Genomic DNA, 15403 nt, shown 5'->3' with positions numbered 1-15403 from the left:
TGGAGAACATTCAACTTTTCGACAAGCCATGTTCTCAAGAGTAATTAACTTTCACTTAGAGAAGCTCTCCTCCTCCCATCAAAATGATCCTCTTCATATATTGAAGCCATACTATATGGCTCTGTGCACTTACACTTGCTCATTTTGCCCTTCTAATTCTTCTTTTTCCATTAGATCTATGACATCACATGATAAAAAATTGACGCGCTGAATCCTTCTAAGCTTTATGTAGAAACAGGAGGCCAGTTGTCCCAGCATGACTCCTGAGTCACTGCAAAAGTTCCTGACAGGGAGGATAAGAGCAGCTGGGTCAGGAGATGAAGAAGGGAATGATAAATGTAGACACAAGACGTTCTGTTTCTACATAGATCAGAGGAAAGAAAAGAATTACGGTAACTGGGTAGAAAGACAAAATGAGCAATTGTAAGTACACAGTGCTGTATAATATGATGATTGCAAAATATATTGAGGATAAAAACTTTGATGGGTGGAGAGGGACTTCTTTAAAACTGAGATTGAGTAATAGCACTATCTGTTCAGTTTGAGTAAAACTGGGGGCCTCTGTAATCCTATGGTACACGCCAACTTGTCAGGTAGCCGATACATACATTCAGAAAGTGCTGTAAGGGCCACCAACTCATTTAAAGGGTTCCTCCTTAAATGTTACTATGACACACGCGCCACTTTGCTCAAGAGACACCAGGTGAATGTATGTATCCTATCGTGATGATCACATAAATCTATAGGGTGGCGATAACATCATTAAAGGGGAGTTCCCATAATTGACACTCCACCCCCTGGGATCCTCCGTGATTAACAGCCCCTTCTCCTTACTGAACAACTTGCTGTGTTCAAGTAGGGACCCCCTACCTCCATTCTAGTGATTGTTGGCTTCCCAGCAGTTAAGGTACCGTCACACTGAACGATATCGCTAGCGATCCGTGACGTTGCAGCGTCCTGGCTAGCGATATCGTTCAGTTTGACACGCAGCAGCAATCAGGATCCTGCTGTGATGTCGTTGGTCGCTGCAGAAAGGCCAGAACTTTATTTGGTCGCTGGACTCCCTGCAGACATCGCTGAATCGGCGTGTGTGACGCCGATTCAGCGATGTCTTCACTGGTAACCAGGATAAACATCGGGTTACTAAGCGCAGGGCCGCGCTTAGTAACCCGATGTTTACCCTGGTTACCAGCGTAAAAGTATAAAAAAACAAACACTACATACTTACCTTCCGCTGTCTGTCCCCCGCTGTGCTTCTCTGCACTGGCTGTGAGCGCCGGCCAGCCGGAAAGCACAGCGGTGACGTCACCGCTCTGCTTTCCGGCTGCTGTGCTCACAGCCAGTGCAGGAAAGCACAGCGCCGGGGACAGACAGCGAAGGTAAGTATGTAGTGTTTGTTTTCTTTACTCTTACGATGGTAACCAGGGTAAACATCGGGTTACTAAGTGCGGCCCTGCGCTTAGTAACCCGATGTTTACCCTGGTTACCGGCATCGTTGGTCGCTGGAGAGCGGTCTGTGTGACAGCTCTCCAGCGACCAAACAGCGACGCTACAGCGATCGACATCGTTGTCGGTATCGCTGCAGCGTCGCTTAGTGTGACGGTACCTTTAGTCCTTTATCTCTTATCCTATTCACACCGGAGGTTTCGCTGTAGATTACGAGTGAAATCCACAGCAATATTGTTGAGGAAATGATGGTTGTAAGCTACACATCTTATTGTGAAATACGCACCAATATCTGAAGCCTAAATTGATCTGCATATTTTCTATCCGCGGTGCGGAGTGAGTTACTATGGGGGAGGGGATGTTTCACCGCACATGTGGGTGAGACATCTTAAAATGTCATCTGCCGCACTCCTGGCTTTTTTTTTTTTTTTTTACGAGTTTTTGGCTTAGAAACTCTCTAAAAACCTAAACTCTAAATGGAGATTTTCTGATTTGAAATCTCCTGGGGAAAAAAACCCATGCCCATAGCCTAATAAGCAGCGGATTTTCTGTTCCCTTCATATTATGTTTGACTGCATTTTCTTTTTTTAGCCAAAAGCATCTAAGATGCAGCAAAAGAAATTTAAATTACAAAAAAAAAAATACAAACATGAATGTATATTACCATTGCTAGTTATTTTCAGGCCCATTTTTAATTTTTAAATGCACCAAGGCGGATCTTCAGACTTTGTTCCTTGTACTATGAATACAGTTGTATTTGTATGTTTGTTTGTTTTTTAATTTATTATTCTTACTCTGAAGGTGTAATACGCTTGATAATTGTATTTCATTTTTTTTCCTCCCCAGAGAGCAAAAGTAAGTAGATTTTAATATTTTAATCTCCTTTCCTATATGTGCTTTTCCTTTTATCTACTCCTAATACTTGCATAACTTACTGCTTGGCCTGATCAGCCCCCCTGATGCACCAGTAAAGGTTCCTACAAATGTACCGAAGTCTGTAGTGTAACTTGTATATTGTGCATGATGTACAGTGGGCACCCAGGCCACGCAGTATGTATGGCAAGAAAACCCTGTCTCTCTTCTGAACAAGGATTATTTTGTGGCTCCTTTTCCACTTTGAGCTTTTTGGTGTCTAAAATTTTTAAAAAATCTTCATATGTTAAAGGGCCACTGTCACCCCCCCCCTCCAGCCGTTATAAACTAAAAGAGCCACCTTGTGCAGCAGTAATGCTGCATTCTAACAAGGTGGCTCTTTTAGTTTAAGGTTCAAGTATACCCCAAATAAAGCGTTTTTATACTTAGCCACAATTCCTGTCTCTAGCCAGGGAGGCGGGTCCTCACTCCCCAGCTCCTAACCGCTCCTCTGCCGTCACTCCAATCTTAATGCGCTTTCGGCGCCGCCCCCTCAGCGCTGTGAACGTTTCAAAACCGGCGCCTGCGCAGTGTACTGCTGTGCTGCGCAGACGCAGTAAGCTCTGGCCGTCTGACGTCCCAGCCAGGCTTGCAGACTGCGCCTGCGCGGGCATTGCGGCCAGCCTCCTTTGGAATCCCCGCCCCGCACTGTGCATAATGCATAACACAGTGCGGGGCGGGGATTCCAAAGGTGGCTGGCCGCAATGCCCGCGCAGGCGCAGTCTGCAAGCCTGGCTGGGACGTCAGACGGCCAGAGCTTACTGCGTCTGCGCAGCACAGCAGTACACTGCGCAGGCGCCGGTTTTGAAACGTACACAGCGCTGAGGGGGCGGCGCCGAAAGTGCAGGAAGAGTTGGGTGACGGCAGAGGAGCGGTTAGAGCTGGGGAGTGAGGACCCGCCTCCCTGGCTAGAGACAGGAATTGTGGCCAAGTATAAAAACGCTTTATTTGGGGTATACTTGAACCTAAAACTAAAAGAGCCACCTTGTTAGAATGCAGCATTACTGCTGCACAAGGTGGCTCTTTTAGTTTATAACGGCTGGAGGGGGGTGACAGTGGCCCTTTAATGTACATACAGTATGTATTGTTTTTATATGTAAATGTGAGCGAAAATCAGGTATTATATCCTTGTTCACAACGGGGCACAGGTTGTGTCCTTGTCTCTGTGACCGTGTATGGAAGTTTTTGTTGCGTCTGCTAATTCTGGTTTAGTGTTTGAATACAAAATCTCACTGTAAAAAAAGCAACAAAAAAAAAGTGAAAAATAGCATGAGCAGAGCATTTTATTTTTGGCTCATGTGAATTTTAGTTTTCTCTAATTGTCACTTTTGCTTCTTACAATTTCCAGAATAAAGTCCATGGGGATATCTACCCAAACTTGAAGCTATAGGAGCAAAAAAAGGGACAGTCCATCTTGCCGTGCAGCCTAACTAGAGATGATTAGACACGCCAGCCCTTTAAAAACACCCAGACTTTAACGTTTCATTTTTACCTAATCTCGTTTTAATAATCTATGTGCAGATCTCGTTTGGTGAATGAGGGGTTGGATTCGGTTATGATTTGTTACAAACCGGTTTGTGAAATCTGTTAAGTCCATTGACTTGGTTATGGCTGACCGCTCTTATCTGTGTGTAAATGACTGTCCAATAAAAAGACCACACTGAATGTTGTGTTTTGACTGATTGTCCTTTATTTTTCTCTGTCCGGGTTTCTGGCTAGTAGTTTCCTTTGAGGTGACTAAACATTTCCTAGAATAAAACTAACTGGGAAAGTGTGGTCTATGTGTGCTCGTAACTAATGTTTGCTTCGCTTTGACTTGATGCACAAGGCTTGATTCTTTTCTAGATTTAGTAAATTTTGCAGCAAAATCATAAGGTGCAAATTCTTCATGAAACCGTTTTGTAGCACTGATCGTCTCCTTAAAGGGAACCTGTCACTGAGGTAAGCCCACCGGCATCAGGGGCTTATCTACAGCATTCTGTAATGCTGTAGATAAGCCCCCGATGTTACCTGAAAGAGGAGAAAAAGACGTTAGATTATACTTACCCAGGGGAGGTCCCGCTGCTGGTCAGGTCGGATGGGCGTCTCTGGTCCGCTGCGGCGCCTCCCATCTTCTTTCCATGACGTCCTCTTCTGATCTTCAGCCACGGCTCCGGCGCAGGCGTACTTTGTCTGCCCTGTTGAGGGCACAACAAAGTACTGCAGTGCACAGGCGCCGGAAAGGTCAGAGAGGCCCGGCGCCTGCGCACTGCAGTACTTTGCTCTGCTCTCAACAGGGCAGACAAAGTACGCCTGCGCCGGAGCCGTGGCTGAAGATCAGAAGGGGATGTCATGGAAAGAAGATGGGAGGCGCCGCAGCGGACCAGAGGCGCCCATCTGACCTGACCAGCAGCGGGACCGCCCCTGGGTGAGTATAATATAACGTCTTTTTCTCCTCTTTCAGGTAACATCGGGGGCTTATCTACAGCATTACAGAATGCTGTAGATAAGCCCCTGATGCCGGTGGGTTTACCTCACCCGCGATTTTCGGGGTGACAGGTTCCCTTTAAGGAAATTATGACTTGTGTCTGGTGATATATATTCACTTCATGACCAAAACTATGGTGGACATTCCTTCTATCAGCCACACCTAGCGTTACAGGAAAAATGTGTTTGTACTGTTAGCCAGTAGAAGGAAAACCACTGAGGACACCCAACATTAACATTCTTAGTGGTATAACCGGTCAGTTGTTTTAAGGTGGCAATGAGGTTTAGTTTATGAACAATTGGCCAAAAGCACTTTTTCGTGACACTCTTGGCCTACTATGTATGTGATCTCAGTAGGATGGAGAAGTAAGCTCCTGCCAAAGACCATTGAGGGGGGAAAAAAAGATTACAAATCTGGAGATCCAAAAATGCTTGGTCCTTGAGGACCACACCATTAGCAGCAAAATTTGGAGTGTTGTAAGATACATTTGACACATCAGTGGAGAACAGAGGTTTGGTACATGCCATGAGATTTCTTCATGTAAAGTTTGGTAATATAGGACTGCTTTATATTTTTTAGTTCAGGTCCCATTATTTCTAGTTTAAGAAATCTTTCAGTTGATTCAGGTTACCCTAACCATGGGCCACATGATTCAGAGCCTGGTTGCTCTATTGCAGCCAGGTATGTTTTTCTCTGCAAGCATAGCTTGAAGAGCTGGTTGAGGACAGAGCAGACTGGTCAGGCATCACTCCCGGGCCGGCCAGCTTCAGAGTTTGACTGGTTTCTCCCATGTGTGTACATAAGGAGAGACCTGTCAATCAACTTGAGGGATGCGAGGAGAAGCTGGCCTGGGATATGATCAGACCAGTCTTGTTTGTCCTTATCGCCTTCAGCTGGGTTGTCCAAATATATATGCTAGTGTGTTGCAGAGAAAAGCATACCTATCTGCAACCATGCAAACAGTCTCTGATTCATGCTGCCTGGGGTTTAGGCAGCATGAATGAAGGTTCTTTTCTGCTTCTCTATGAAAACTCCTCCTTTTAAAAACGTGTAGGGGCGTAGTTTACTGTGAAAAAACGTAATTGTTTTGTTTTCCACCACATTGTGAACATTTAGAATGGTGACAATGATAGAGTCCAGAGATCATGCTTTTTGGTCATGTAGACAAATTTAGTAAGTCTGATGCCGTCAATATATAATTGACCTAATTGCTACAAGGAGCTCTTTCTAATGAAGAATTAAGTTGTTTAACACTATTCCCTCCCAATACTTTTTGTCCATTCTCCATCATTCAACTCACTTTGATTGGAGGATCACATGTAAAGATAAGGCTGCATAGACAAAAGTCCATTTTACACTAAGACCATATGGTTTTATCGATCAGTCGTGAGAATAAAGCTGCATGTAAGGGCTTGTTCACACAAAAATGCATAAAAAACCTATTTTACTCAGCAATTTACCTTACAACACTCTGGCTTCTGGTGCAGAAAAATCTGCTGCAAATACTAAACGTGCACACGGCAGATTTTTATTTTGTGTGGAGTATTAGTGTTTCAGTGCAAAATAGCAGGGAGCGTGCTGTTAATCTGAGTCAGATCAAACTGGGCTATGGAAATTTGGCTTAATGAAAAAGCAGGTCTGTACTCGGAGAAGGTGGTAAACTTTTTTTTTTTTTCTTTTTTTTTTTCTTTCTCATCAGAGAAAAACTGATTAAACTTTGTACTGATTTTCTCATAAGAGAATTGCCATGTGTACATACCCTAGCAAAGACAAGTTCTTGATCAGGCAAGCAAACGTGAAAACCTTTATAATGGGTGATTATTACAAAATCTTTACCCATGACATACCAGGCAATATAATGCCTTTAAAAACACAATTAAAGAAAGGAGTCTAATGTAAAAGGCAGTAAGTTTGCTGCCATAACCCAGATTGTCACACCTCAACCCTTCTGCAGATGTCTTGCAATATACTGATGTTCTTAGACACTTGTGCATGCCTAATCCTGTCTGACTCACAACTAATTGCATGATGCCCATGAGAAGGCTGCTTGTCATCCCTGTTGGCTGCCCAGGTTTGCTCACATGGTTTACAATAGCCCCACTATTTCACACCATGCATTGAAGGGTTACAACCAGAATGTTGTCTTCTCACCTGCTGTTCTTCACCCTGTTTCTCACCTGTATACTGTTAACCCTTTGCCGTTGCAAATATATTAATGCACTTATGCAAAATGGCGTCTGTAGGCATATTGGGGCTGTCTGCGAGGGTACAACTAACACTGCTGCTTAGTGACACTACTTCATAGACCTCCATTCCATAAAAGGGTTTTCAAGAAAGAAATACAAACTTCCCCCGATTAGTTTTTGCTGAAATATCTATTACTTGGTCGTAGTCTTGGTTAGTGTATGAATGGTGAGAGTCCCAGTATTACCATAGAGCTGCTTAGATGCTTCATAAAGAGGTTTTCTATAGGTAAGTGAATCATTTCGTTAGATTCCAGTCTATAGAATAACATAAGAGAATTTGTTTCATGACCCAAAATTAAATTGCGAGGCAGTGGCCAAACGCCAATTCTCTGTTTTCCTATTCATCCAAGGATATAGGAATTTGTCCCTAAGGGTATGTGTCCACGTTCAGGATTGCATCAGGATTTTATGCAGGTAAAATCCTGACCAAATCTGCACCTGAGGTCACTGGCAGGTCACCTGCGTTGTCCTTGCGTTGTTTCTGCAATGTAAGGACATGCTGCGTTTTTAAGACGCGCCGCATGTCCGTTTTCGCGTGTATGCCGCATGCGTCTTTTAGTGCATAGTGGAGACAGGATTTCATGAAGTCCCCTCCACTATGCTGTAACATCTGGACGCTGTGGCTCAACGCAGCATCAAACACGCAGCATTTCCTGAACGTGGAAACATACCTTTTAGAGGATGATAGAATCAGGAGAATATTTACTGGAATTACATGTGTCTCTATTTTACTTTTTTTTTTTTTTTTTTTCTAATCTTCTTTTGTGGTATTTAATGTATTCAAAACCCTTCTATACACTCCTCCAAAAATGAAATTGCAACACCTATAAAGAAAAATCTTGGAATGATGATCACTGGATCAATAATTTATTGAAATGCAAATGATAAAGAAAATGGATATTAAAATGTTCAAAACATCTAGATTTATACAGTATCAAGTATGAGTGGCACGTATAGAAATATAAGCACTTGGCATGCTTAGGCATGTATCAATCAGGTTATTAATGGTTATCTGAGGAATTTGCTGCAACACTGAATGCACCTGGGCACACAAATCATCAAGATCTGATGCTGGTAGCTCCCTTTGCAATTATCAGCCACTGATGTCCCAGATGTGCTCGCTGAGAGAGAAGTCCTGAGATACCTCAGGCCATGGTAGCAGGTTTAGGACATACAGGCTGCTCACAGCACGAGCAACATGTAGCCTGGAGCTGTCATGTTGAATCGTGCACAGCAAGACTGGAATGGACATCTATTTTCCTCAGCAATCAGTCCCACTTTTGTCTTGGGTTAAATAATAACTGAAGGACGATCCTGAGACAACGCTACCAATGCAATAGAGTCCTTCATGAGGGAATGTCACAACAGTCCTACTCCTGAGATTATGGTGTGAAGTAATATACGATTGCTGTGGTCATGGAACCAGTGGAACGGCCATTTCTCCAAAGTGACCCCTGAGCAGTTTTTCAACACAACAATGTCAGGTCTAAATGTGCTACCATGGACTTGTCTCCCATCGAGCAGATCTGTGACATCATTGGTCCGCAATTGCAAAAGGAGCTGCCAGCAGGAGGTTTTGATGACTGCCAAGGCATGTAAGTTCATGTATTTCTGCATGCAAGATACTTACTCAATACTAATAAGTCAAGATGTTTTGAAAATGTTGTTCTAATTTTTTTTTATTAACGTTTTTGTATCATAAACATACCCGTCAATCTTGTGATTTACTAATTTTCACTACCTTTTCTTGGTGTTGCAATTTCGATGTTGAGTGTATTAAATGGAACCTGTTATGTTGTACATGCAGTTGCAGATAGAGAAAAACCAATGAGCAGAATAATTTATACTGAATCTTTTCCAACAAATCTATAGCTTGTATTTTATATTTAGTGGGTGATCCTATTCAATGACTGACGGCTATCTCTGCCTGCACAGTCCTAAAAGGAAGACTGTGAATCATTGAATAGGACCCCCAATCTGATCACCTCATCCTGCCTGCAAATCAGAGCCCACTTTAAAACATGATGGGTTCCCTTTATGTAGTAGGCATTCTCTTGAACACCATTTTAGGGCCCTTATATAAAAGATGAATAAACCCGTAGAAATTGGCTGGGCCGGCCAACCATGCAATGTGTGTGTGTGGTGCCTTCCCAGCTCTGACTACTGGCATCAGAGGAGAGAAAGAGCAGGCACGTGTAACCTAAATGCCTAATCCAGAGGTGTCTGGCAGTGACTTCTCTCCCAGCATGCACGTACTGTGTAACTGTCCTGTCCAGCTCTGTTGGTGTCATTGTGCATGTCTGCTGGGACAACATCATTCTGCACACACTGCTCAGCTTGTTACCATAGAGAGATATACAGGTGGATTCACTCACCACTTTACCTGGAAAAATTGTTGTCACTTCTAACAGAGATGGTCGACTGTACTGAAATTTGGACTGTACATACACTGCTCAAAAAAATAAAGGGAACACTTAAACAACAGAATATAACTCCAAGTAAATCAAACTTCTGTGAAATTAAACCATCCACTTAGGAAGCTACACTGTTTGACAATCAATTTCACATGCTGTTGTGCAAATGGAATAGACAACAGATGGAAATTATTGGCAATTATCAAGATATACTCCATAAAGCAGTGGTGCTGCAGGTGGGGACCACAGACCACATCTCGGTACCAATGCATTCTGGCTGATGTTTTGGTCACTTTTGAATGTTCGTTGTGCTTTCACACTCGTGGTAGCATGATACGGACTCCACAACCCACACAAGTGGCTCAGGTAGTGCAGCTCATCCAGGATGGCACATCAATGCGAGCTGTCTGTCAGCGTAGTGTCTAGAGGCGCTACCAGGAGATAGGCCAGTACACCAGGAGACGTGGAGGGGGCTGTAGGAGGGCAACAACCCAGCAGCAGGACCACTACCTCAGCCTTTGTGCAAGGAGGAACACTACCAGAGCCCTGCAAAATGATCTCCAGTAGGCCACAAATGTGCATGTGTCTGCACAAACGGTTAGAAACTGACTCCAATAGGATGATCTGAGTGCCTGACATCCACAGATGGGGGTTGTACTCACAGCCCAACACGAAGCAGGACGCTTGGCATTTGCCACAGAACACCAGCATTGACACATTCGCCACTGGCTCCCTGTGCTCTTCACAGATGAAAGCAGGTTCACACTGAGCACATGTGACAGACATGGTAGCCTGACTGCCATTAGGTACCGAGATGAGATCCTCAGACCTCTTGTGAGACCATATGCTGGTGCGGTTGGCCCTGGGTTCCTCCTAATGCAGGAAAATGGCAAACCTCATGTGGCTTGAGTGTGTTAGCAGTTCCTGCAAAATGAAGGCATTGAAGCTATGGACTGGCCCGCCCGTTCCCCAGACCTGAATCCGATTGAACATATCTGGGACATCATGTCTCGCACGGTCCACCAATGTCACGCTGCACCACAGACTGTCCAGAAGTTGGCGGATGCTTTAGTCCAGGTCTGGGAGGAGATCCCTCAGGAGACTATCCGCCGCCTCATCAGGAGCATGCCCAGGAGTTGTAGGGAGATCATACAGGCACGTGGAGGCCACACACACTACTGAGCATCATTTCCTTGTCTTGAGACGTTTCCACTGAAGGTGGATCAGACTGTAATTTGATTTTCCACTTTGATTATCATTCCAAATCCAGACCTCCATGGGATATTCATTTTCTCCTTCGCCTCATTGGGGGACACAGGACTGTGGGTGTATGCTTCTGCCGCCAGGAGGCTGACACTAAGTAAACGTGAAAAAAAGTTAGCTCCTCCTCCATCGTATACACCCTGACACTGGCTACCAGAGACTCCAGTTTTATGCTTAGTGTCTCAAGGAGGCACACCTCTGAGTCCTGTTCCTTTGGACTCCTTTTTTCTACATTATGAATTGAAGGGGCGACTGATCCTTTTGAGGGTCCGATCTCCCCAAAACCATCAACGGGCAATCACGTGTGATTCCATATCCACGTTCCCTTTCCCGCTACGTGGGATTCTGCACCGGACTTGGCCCTGACCACCCTAAGGTATTTAGACCGTGGGCTGTACAGGCGCCCCCAGACGTCCGTGCTTCCCCCCCGGATTTCTACACCCCTGCTCTGCTGCGGTGATAGATGGGGTGGTGGACAGTCCCTCTCCTTATCCTAGATAATGGAGATAGGGCTCCTGCACCGTCTTTTTTGCCTCCCTCCTCGCTGCTGGCATCTAACTGGGGGGGCTCCTGACAGGGCGCCTTAGGTTTTACCTTTATGCATCTTGCGATGGCAGGGGCTCTCCAGTGCTGGAGGGGGATCCGTCGCCTGCGAGTGGTTGTGCTGCAGCGCTGCTTTGCTGCTGACCCCTTTTTTCTTTCAGCCGTTTCTGCGGCACTGTGGTGGGGTCTCTGTATGCTGCGTTGCGGCTGGCCCCGCGGCGCTACGGTGCTTCTGGCGCCGCGGCGCTATGGTGCGGCGGCGCTACGTGCGGCTAGTACCGCACTATTATCTCCAGGTGCGGGCCAGGTCTCCAGATTTCATGGGGACATCTTCGGGCAGCACAGGGCCTGGGCTTCCGCCCTGCACACTGCGCCGTTGGGCTCCTCCCCTTCCGGCGCGTCCACTTCCGGTTTCGCCCTTCCTCTCTCGGGGGGGAAAAAATTGAGGTCCCGGCTTTAGGCCTACTACAGGCCGCAGCGCTGTTTGGCGGTCCCTCCCCCTGACATCTGCCCAACCTGGGTTACTAAAGCTATGATGTCTTGGTCAGAGTCTTTAACAAAGGCTCTTCAAGAAAGTGATTTGTCAGCAGAATTGGCGGAAATGTCATCTCAGATAGCTCTGGCTGGCAGTTATCTGATTAATGCATCTTTGGATGCTGCAGATTGTGCCTCTGCAGCGGCGGCTAATGCTATTGATATTAGAAGGGCTCTCTGGCTAAGATCATGGCGGGCTGACGCTACCTCTAAAAAATCGCTTACTACTCTACCGTATCAGGGTGGTCGCCTGTTCGGTGAAAAACTGGATCAGCTGATTTCGGATTCCACAGGAGGGAAGAGTAAGTTTCTTCCTCAGCTGAGGATTAGACAGCCTTTTCGCCGCCATTTTCAAGCTAGTTTCAGACCCTTTCGCAATGCCAGATGGGCTCCAGCATAGAGTTCTGCTGCGCAGGGTCCACCCAATCAGGACCGGGACGTTCGGTTCCCCTATTCGGCCAATCAGGGGGGAAGAATGCGTTCCCAGTCAACTAGATCCAGAGGATCTAGGACTCAAAGGTTTTCGGCTAAGTGACTGGAGGTCTCCTCAGGGTTCCTCCAACAGAGTAGGCAGACGTCTACTTTTGTTTCACCAGGTCTGGCTTCAGGTAATCCACGACCGGTGGGTGGGGGAGCTCGTATCTTCAGGTTACAGGATAGAGCTGGTCCGTCTTCCTCCTCCCCGGTTCTTCCCATCCCGTCTTCCCAAGTCCGAGTCTCTCCGACAAGACCTGTACAACTCCATAGAGACCCTTCGTCTCAGTGGAGTAATTTCTCCTGTTCCAAGGGAGGAAAGGTTTCGGGGCTTTTATTCCAATCTTTTTGTAGTCCCCAAAAAGGACGGAACAGTCAGGCCTATTCTAGATCTAAAACTTTTAAACAGGTTTGTCCGCGTTCGTCACTTTCGGATGGAATCCCTCAGGTCTGTCATCGCCTCGCTAGAAAAGGGAGAGTTTTTGGCCTCAATAGACATTCAGGACGCCTATCTACATATTCCCATCTTTCCACCTCATCAAAGATTTCTCCGGTTTGTCTTAAACGATCAGCACTTCCAGTTCACGGCTCTACCCTTCGGGCTGGCCTCCGCCCCCAGGGTGTTCACAAAAGTCATGGCAACTGTAGTGTCCATTTTGCACTCCCGGGGCATAGTTGTCCTGCCTTATCTAGACGATCTACTGATCAAAGGGGCGACTTTTCAATCTTGTAGGGAAAATGTCGGCATCACTCTGGACACCCTTTCTCGTCTAGGTTGGCTAATAAATTTAAGGAAGTCATCCCTTCAACCATCTCGGAGAATCTCTTTTTTAGGCATGATCTTCGACACCTCTCAAGCCCTTTCAATTCTCCCCCAGGACAAGGTCCTCGCCCTTCGGCAGGAAGTGTGGAAGCTTCAACAACCGTACTCTCATACGATCCAGTCTTGCATGAGGGTGTTAGGAAAAATGGTTGCAACTATAGAGGCAGTTCCTTTTGCGCAGCTTCATCTTCGTCCTCTCCAACAAGCTATCCTGGCAGTGTGGAACGGAAATCCTCTCTCCCTCAACCACAGATTCCGGTTGTCTCTCCAGGTCAGGCAATCCCTCTCTTGGTGGCTAAACAGCTCATCACTCCTCAGGGGGACCTCCAACCAATTGGCTTGTGGTCACAACAGATGCCAGTCTCCGGGGTTGGGGAGCAGTGTTCTTCCATCACACAGCTCAGGGGCTCTGGTCCCTTCAGGAATCAGCCCTCCCCATCAATCTCTTAGAGATCCGAGCAGTTCGGCTAGCCTTGCGACATTTCCACCATCTTCTGGCCACAGCTGTGGCCTATATAAATCACCAGGGGGGCACTCGCAGCAAGGCAGCCATGCAGGAAGTAAAACAGATTCTGTTCTGGGCAGAGAGAAATCACTCTGTGATTTCGGCAGTCCACATTCCGGGCGAAGAGAACTGGGCGGCAGATTTCCTAAGCCGTCAGGGTCTCTCCATCCCAAGGTTTTTCTGCAGATATGCCATCGTTGGGGGACGCCAGACGTGGATCTAATGGCATCCAAGGGCAATGCCAAGGTGCCCAGATTTGTCTCTCGGTACCGAGATCCTCAGGCTATCGCGGTAGATGCGCTAGTACTGTCTTGGAACCAATTTCTCTTCCCTTATCTGTTCCCGCCTCTGGCTCTGCTCCCGAGAGTAATCAAGAAAATCAAGGCAGAGAGAGTACCGGCTATTCTGATCGCTCCGGATTGGCCTCGTCGGACCTGGTATGCAGACCTGGTGCAGCTTCTCGCTGGGGTTCCATGGCGGCTCCCCGATCGGCCAGATCTTCTTTCGCAAGGGCCGATCTACCACCAGAACTCAGGGGTCCTACGTTTGACGGCCTGGCCGTTGAATCTTGGGTGTTAACTCGGGCTGGATTCTCCCAAGAGGTAGCAGATACTATGATCAGTGCACGTAAGACTGTTTCGGCCAGAATCTACCATCACACTTGGAAAGTTTTCCTTTCTTGGTGTAGAGAGCACGGGCTGCGGTTTTCCGTCCTCAACATTTTAGCCTTTCTTCAAACAGGCCTGGATTCCGGGCTTGCGCCAAGTACTCTTAAACGGCAGATCTCGGCCTTATCTGTCTTTTTTCAGCGCAGGATTGCTACTAATCTTCAGGTCAAAACTTTTTTCCAGGGTGTCGCTCATAAGGTCCCTCCTTATAAGACTCCCTTGGATCCTTGGGACCTTAATCTGGTCTTAAGGGCTTTACAGGACGCTCCTTTTGAGCCTCTTCAGGATATTTCCTTGACTCTCCTTTCCTGGAAAGTTGTATTTTTAGTGGCCATAACCTCCATAAGGCGGGTATCAGAGCTGGCAGCCCTCTCCTGTCGTTCTCCCTTTCTTCGTTTTCATCAGGACAAGGTAGTGCTCAGACCAGCACCGTCTTTTTTGCCGAAGGTTGTTTCCTCATTTCACATCAATGAGGATATTGTTCTGCCCTCTTTTTGTCCTGCTCCCACGCACCGTGTAGAAAAAGCTCTCCATACGTTGGATCTGGTGAGGGCACTGAGGAGGTACGTCTCCTGAACGGCTCCTTTTCGCCAGACAGATGCTCTGTTTGTCCTGCCGCAGGGTCGCAGGAAGGGATGCGCGGCTTCAAAATCTACCCTGGCCAGGTGGATAAGGGCGACCATTCAGGAGGCTTATCGCTCCATGGGCATGACGGTTCCGGCCGGAATCAAGGCTCATTCGACTAGAGCGGTGGGGGCTCCCTGGCCCATTCGGCACCAGGCCTCAGCAGAACAGGTTTGCAAGGCTGCGACCTGGTCTAGTCTGCATACGTTTGTCAAACATTATAATGTCCATTCCCAGACCTCTGCAGATGCAAGTCTGGGTAGAAGGATTCTTCAAGCGGCAGTGGCGCACTTATAGACAACCATCATCTGGATGTCTTTTACTGGTGAGTTATTTTTCCCACCCAGGGACTGCTTTAGGACATCCCACAGTCCTGTGTCCCCCAATGAGGCGAAGGAGAAATAGGGATTTTTGTGTTACTCACCGTAAAATCCTTTTCTCCGAGATGCTCATTGGGGGACACAGCTCCCTCCCTGGTAGCCTT

General features: G+C 46.7%; 1 protein-coding gene across 1 annotated transcript in view; it reads left to right on the top strand.

Annotated features, from left to right (window-relative positions):
- The window catches only part of MGARP (mitochondria localized glutamic acid rich protein), an 89616-nt gene that overhangs the window by 12741 nt on the left and 61472 nt on the right, over positions 1 to 15403 (top strand). The window contains exon 4 of the mRNA XM_069743964.1: positions 2293 to 2301. Coding sequence (XP_069600065.1) covers positions 2293 to 2301 — 9 coding nt within the window. The remainder of the gene's footprint in view (positions 1 to 2292; positions 2302 to 15403) is intronic.

The sequence above is a fragment of the Ranitomeya imitator genome, chromosome 1 (genome assembly GCF_032444005.1).
Source record: "Ranitomeya imitator isolate aRanImi1 chromosome 1, aRanImi1.pri, whole genome shotgun sequence".
Lineage (NCBI taxonomy): Eukaryota > Metazoa > Chordata > Amphibia > Anura > Dendrobatidae > Ranitomeya > Ranitomeya imitator.
This window is presented reverse-complemented; position numbering and strand designations above follow the sequence as displayed.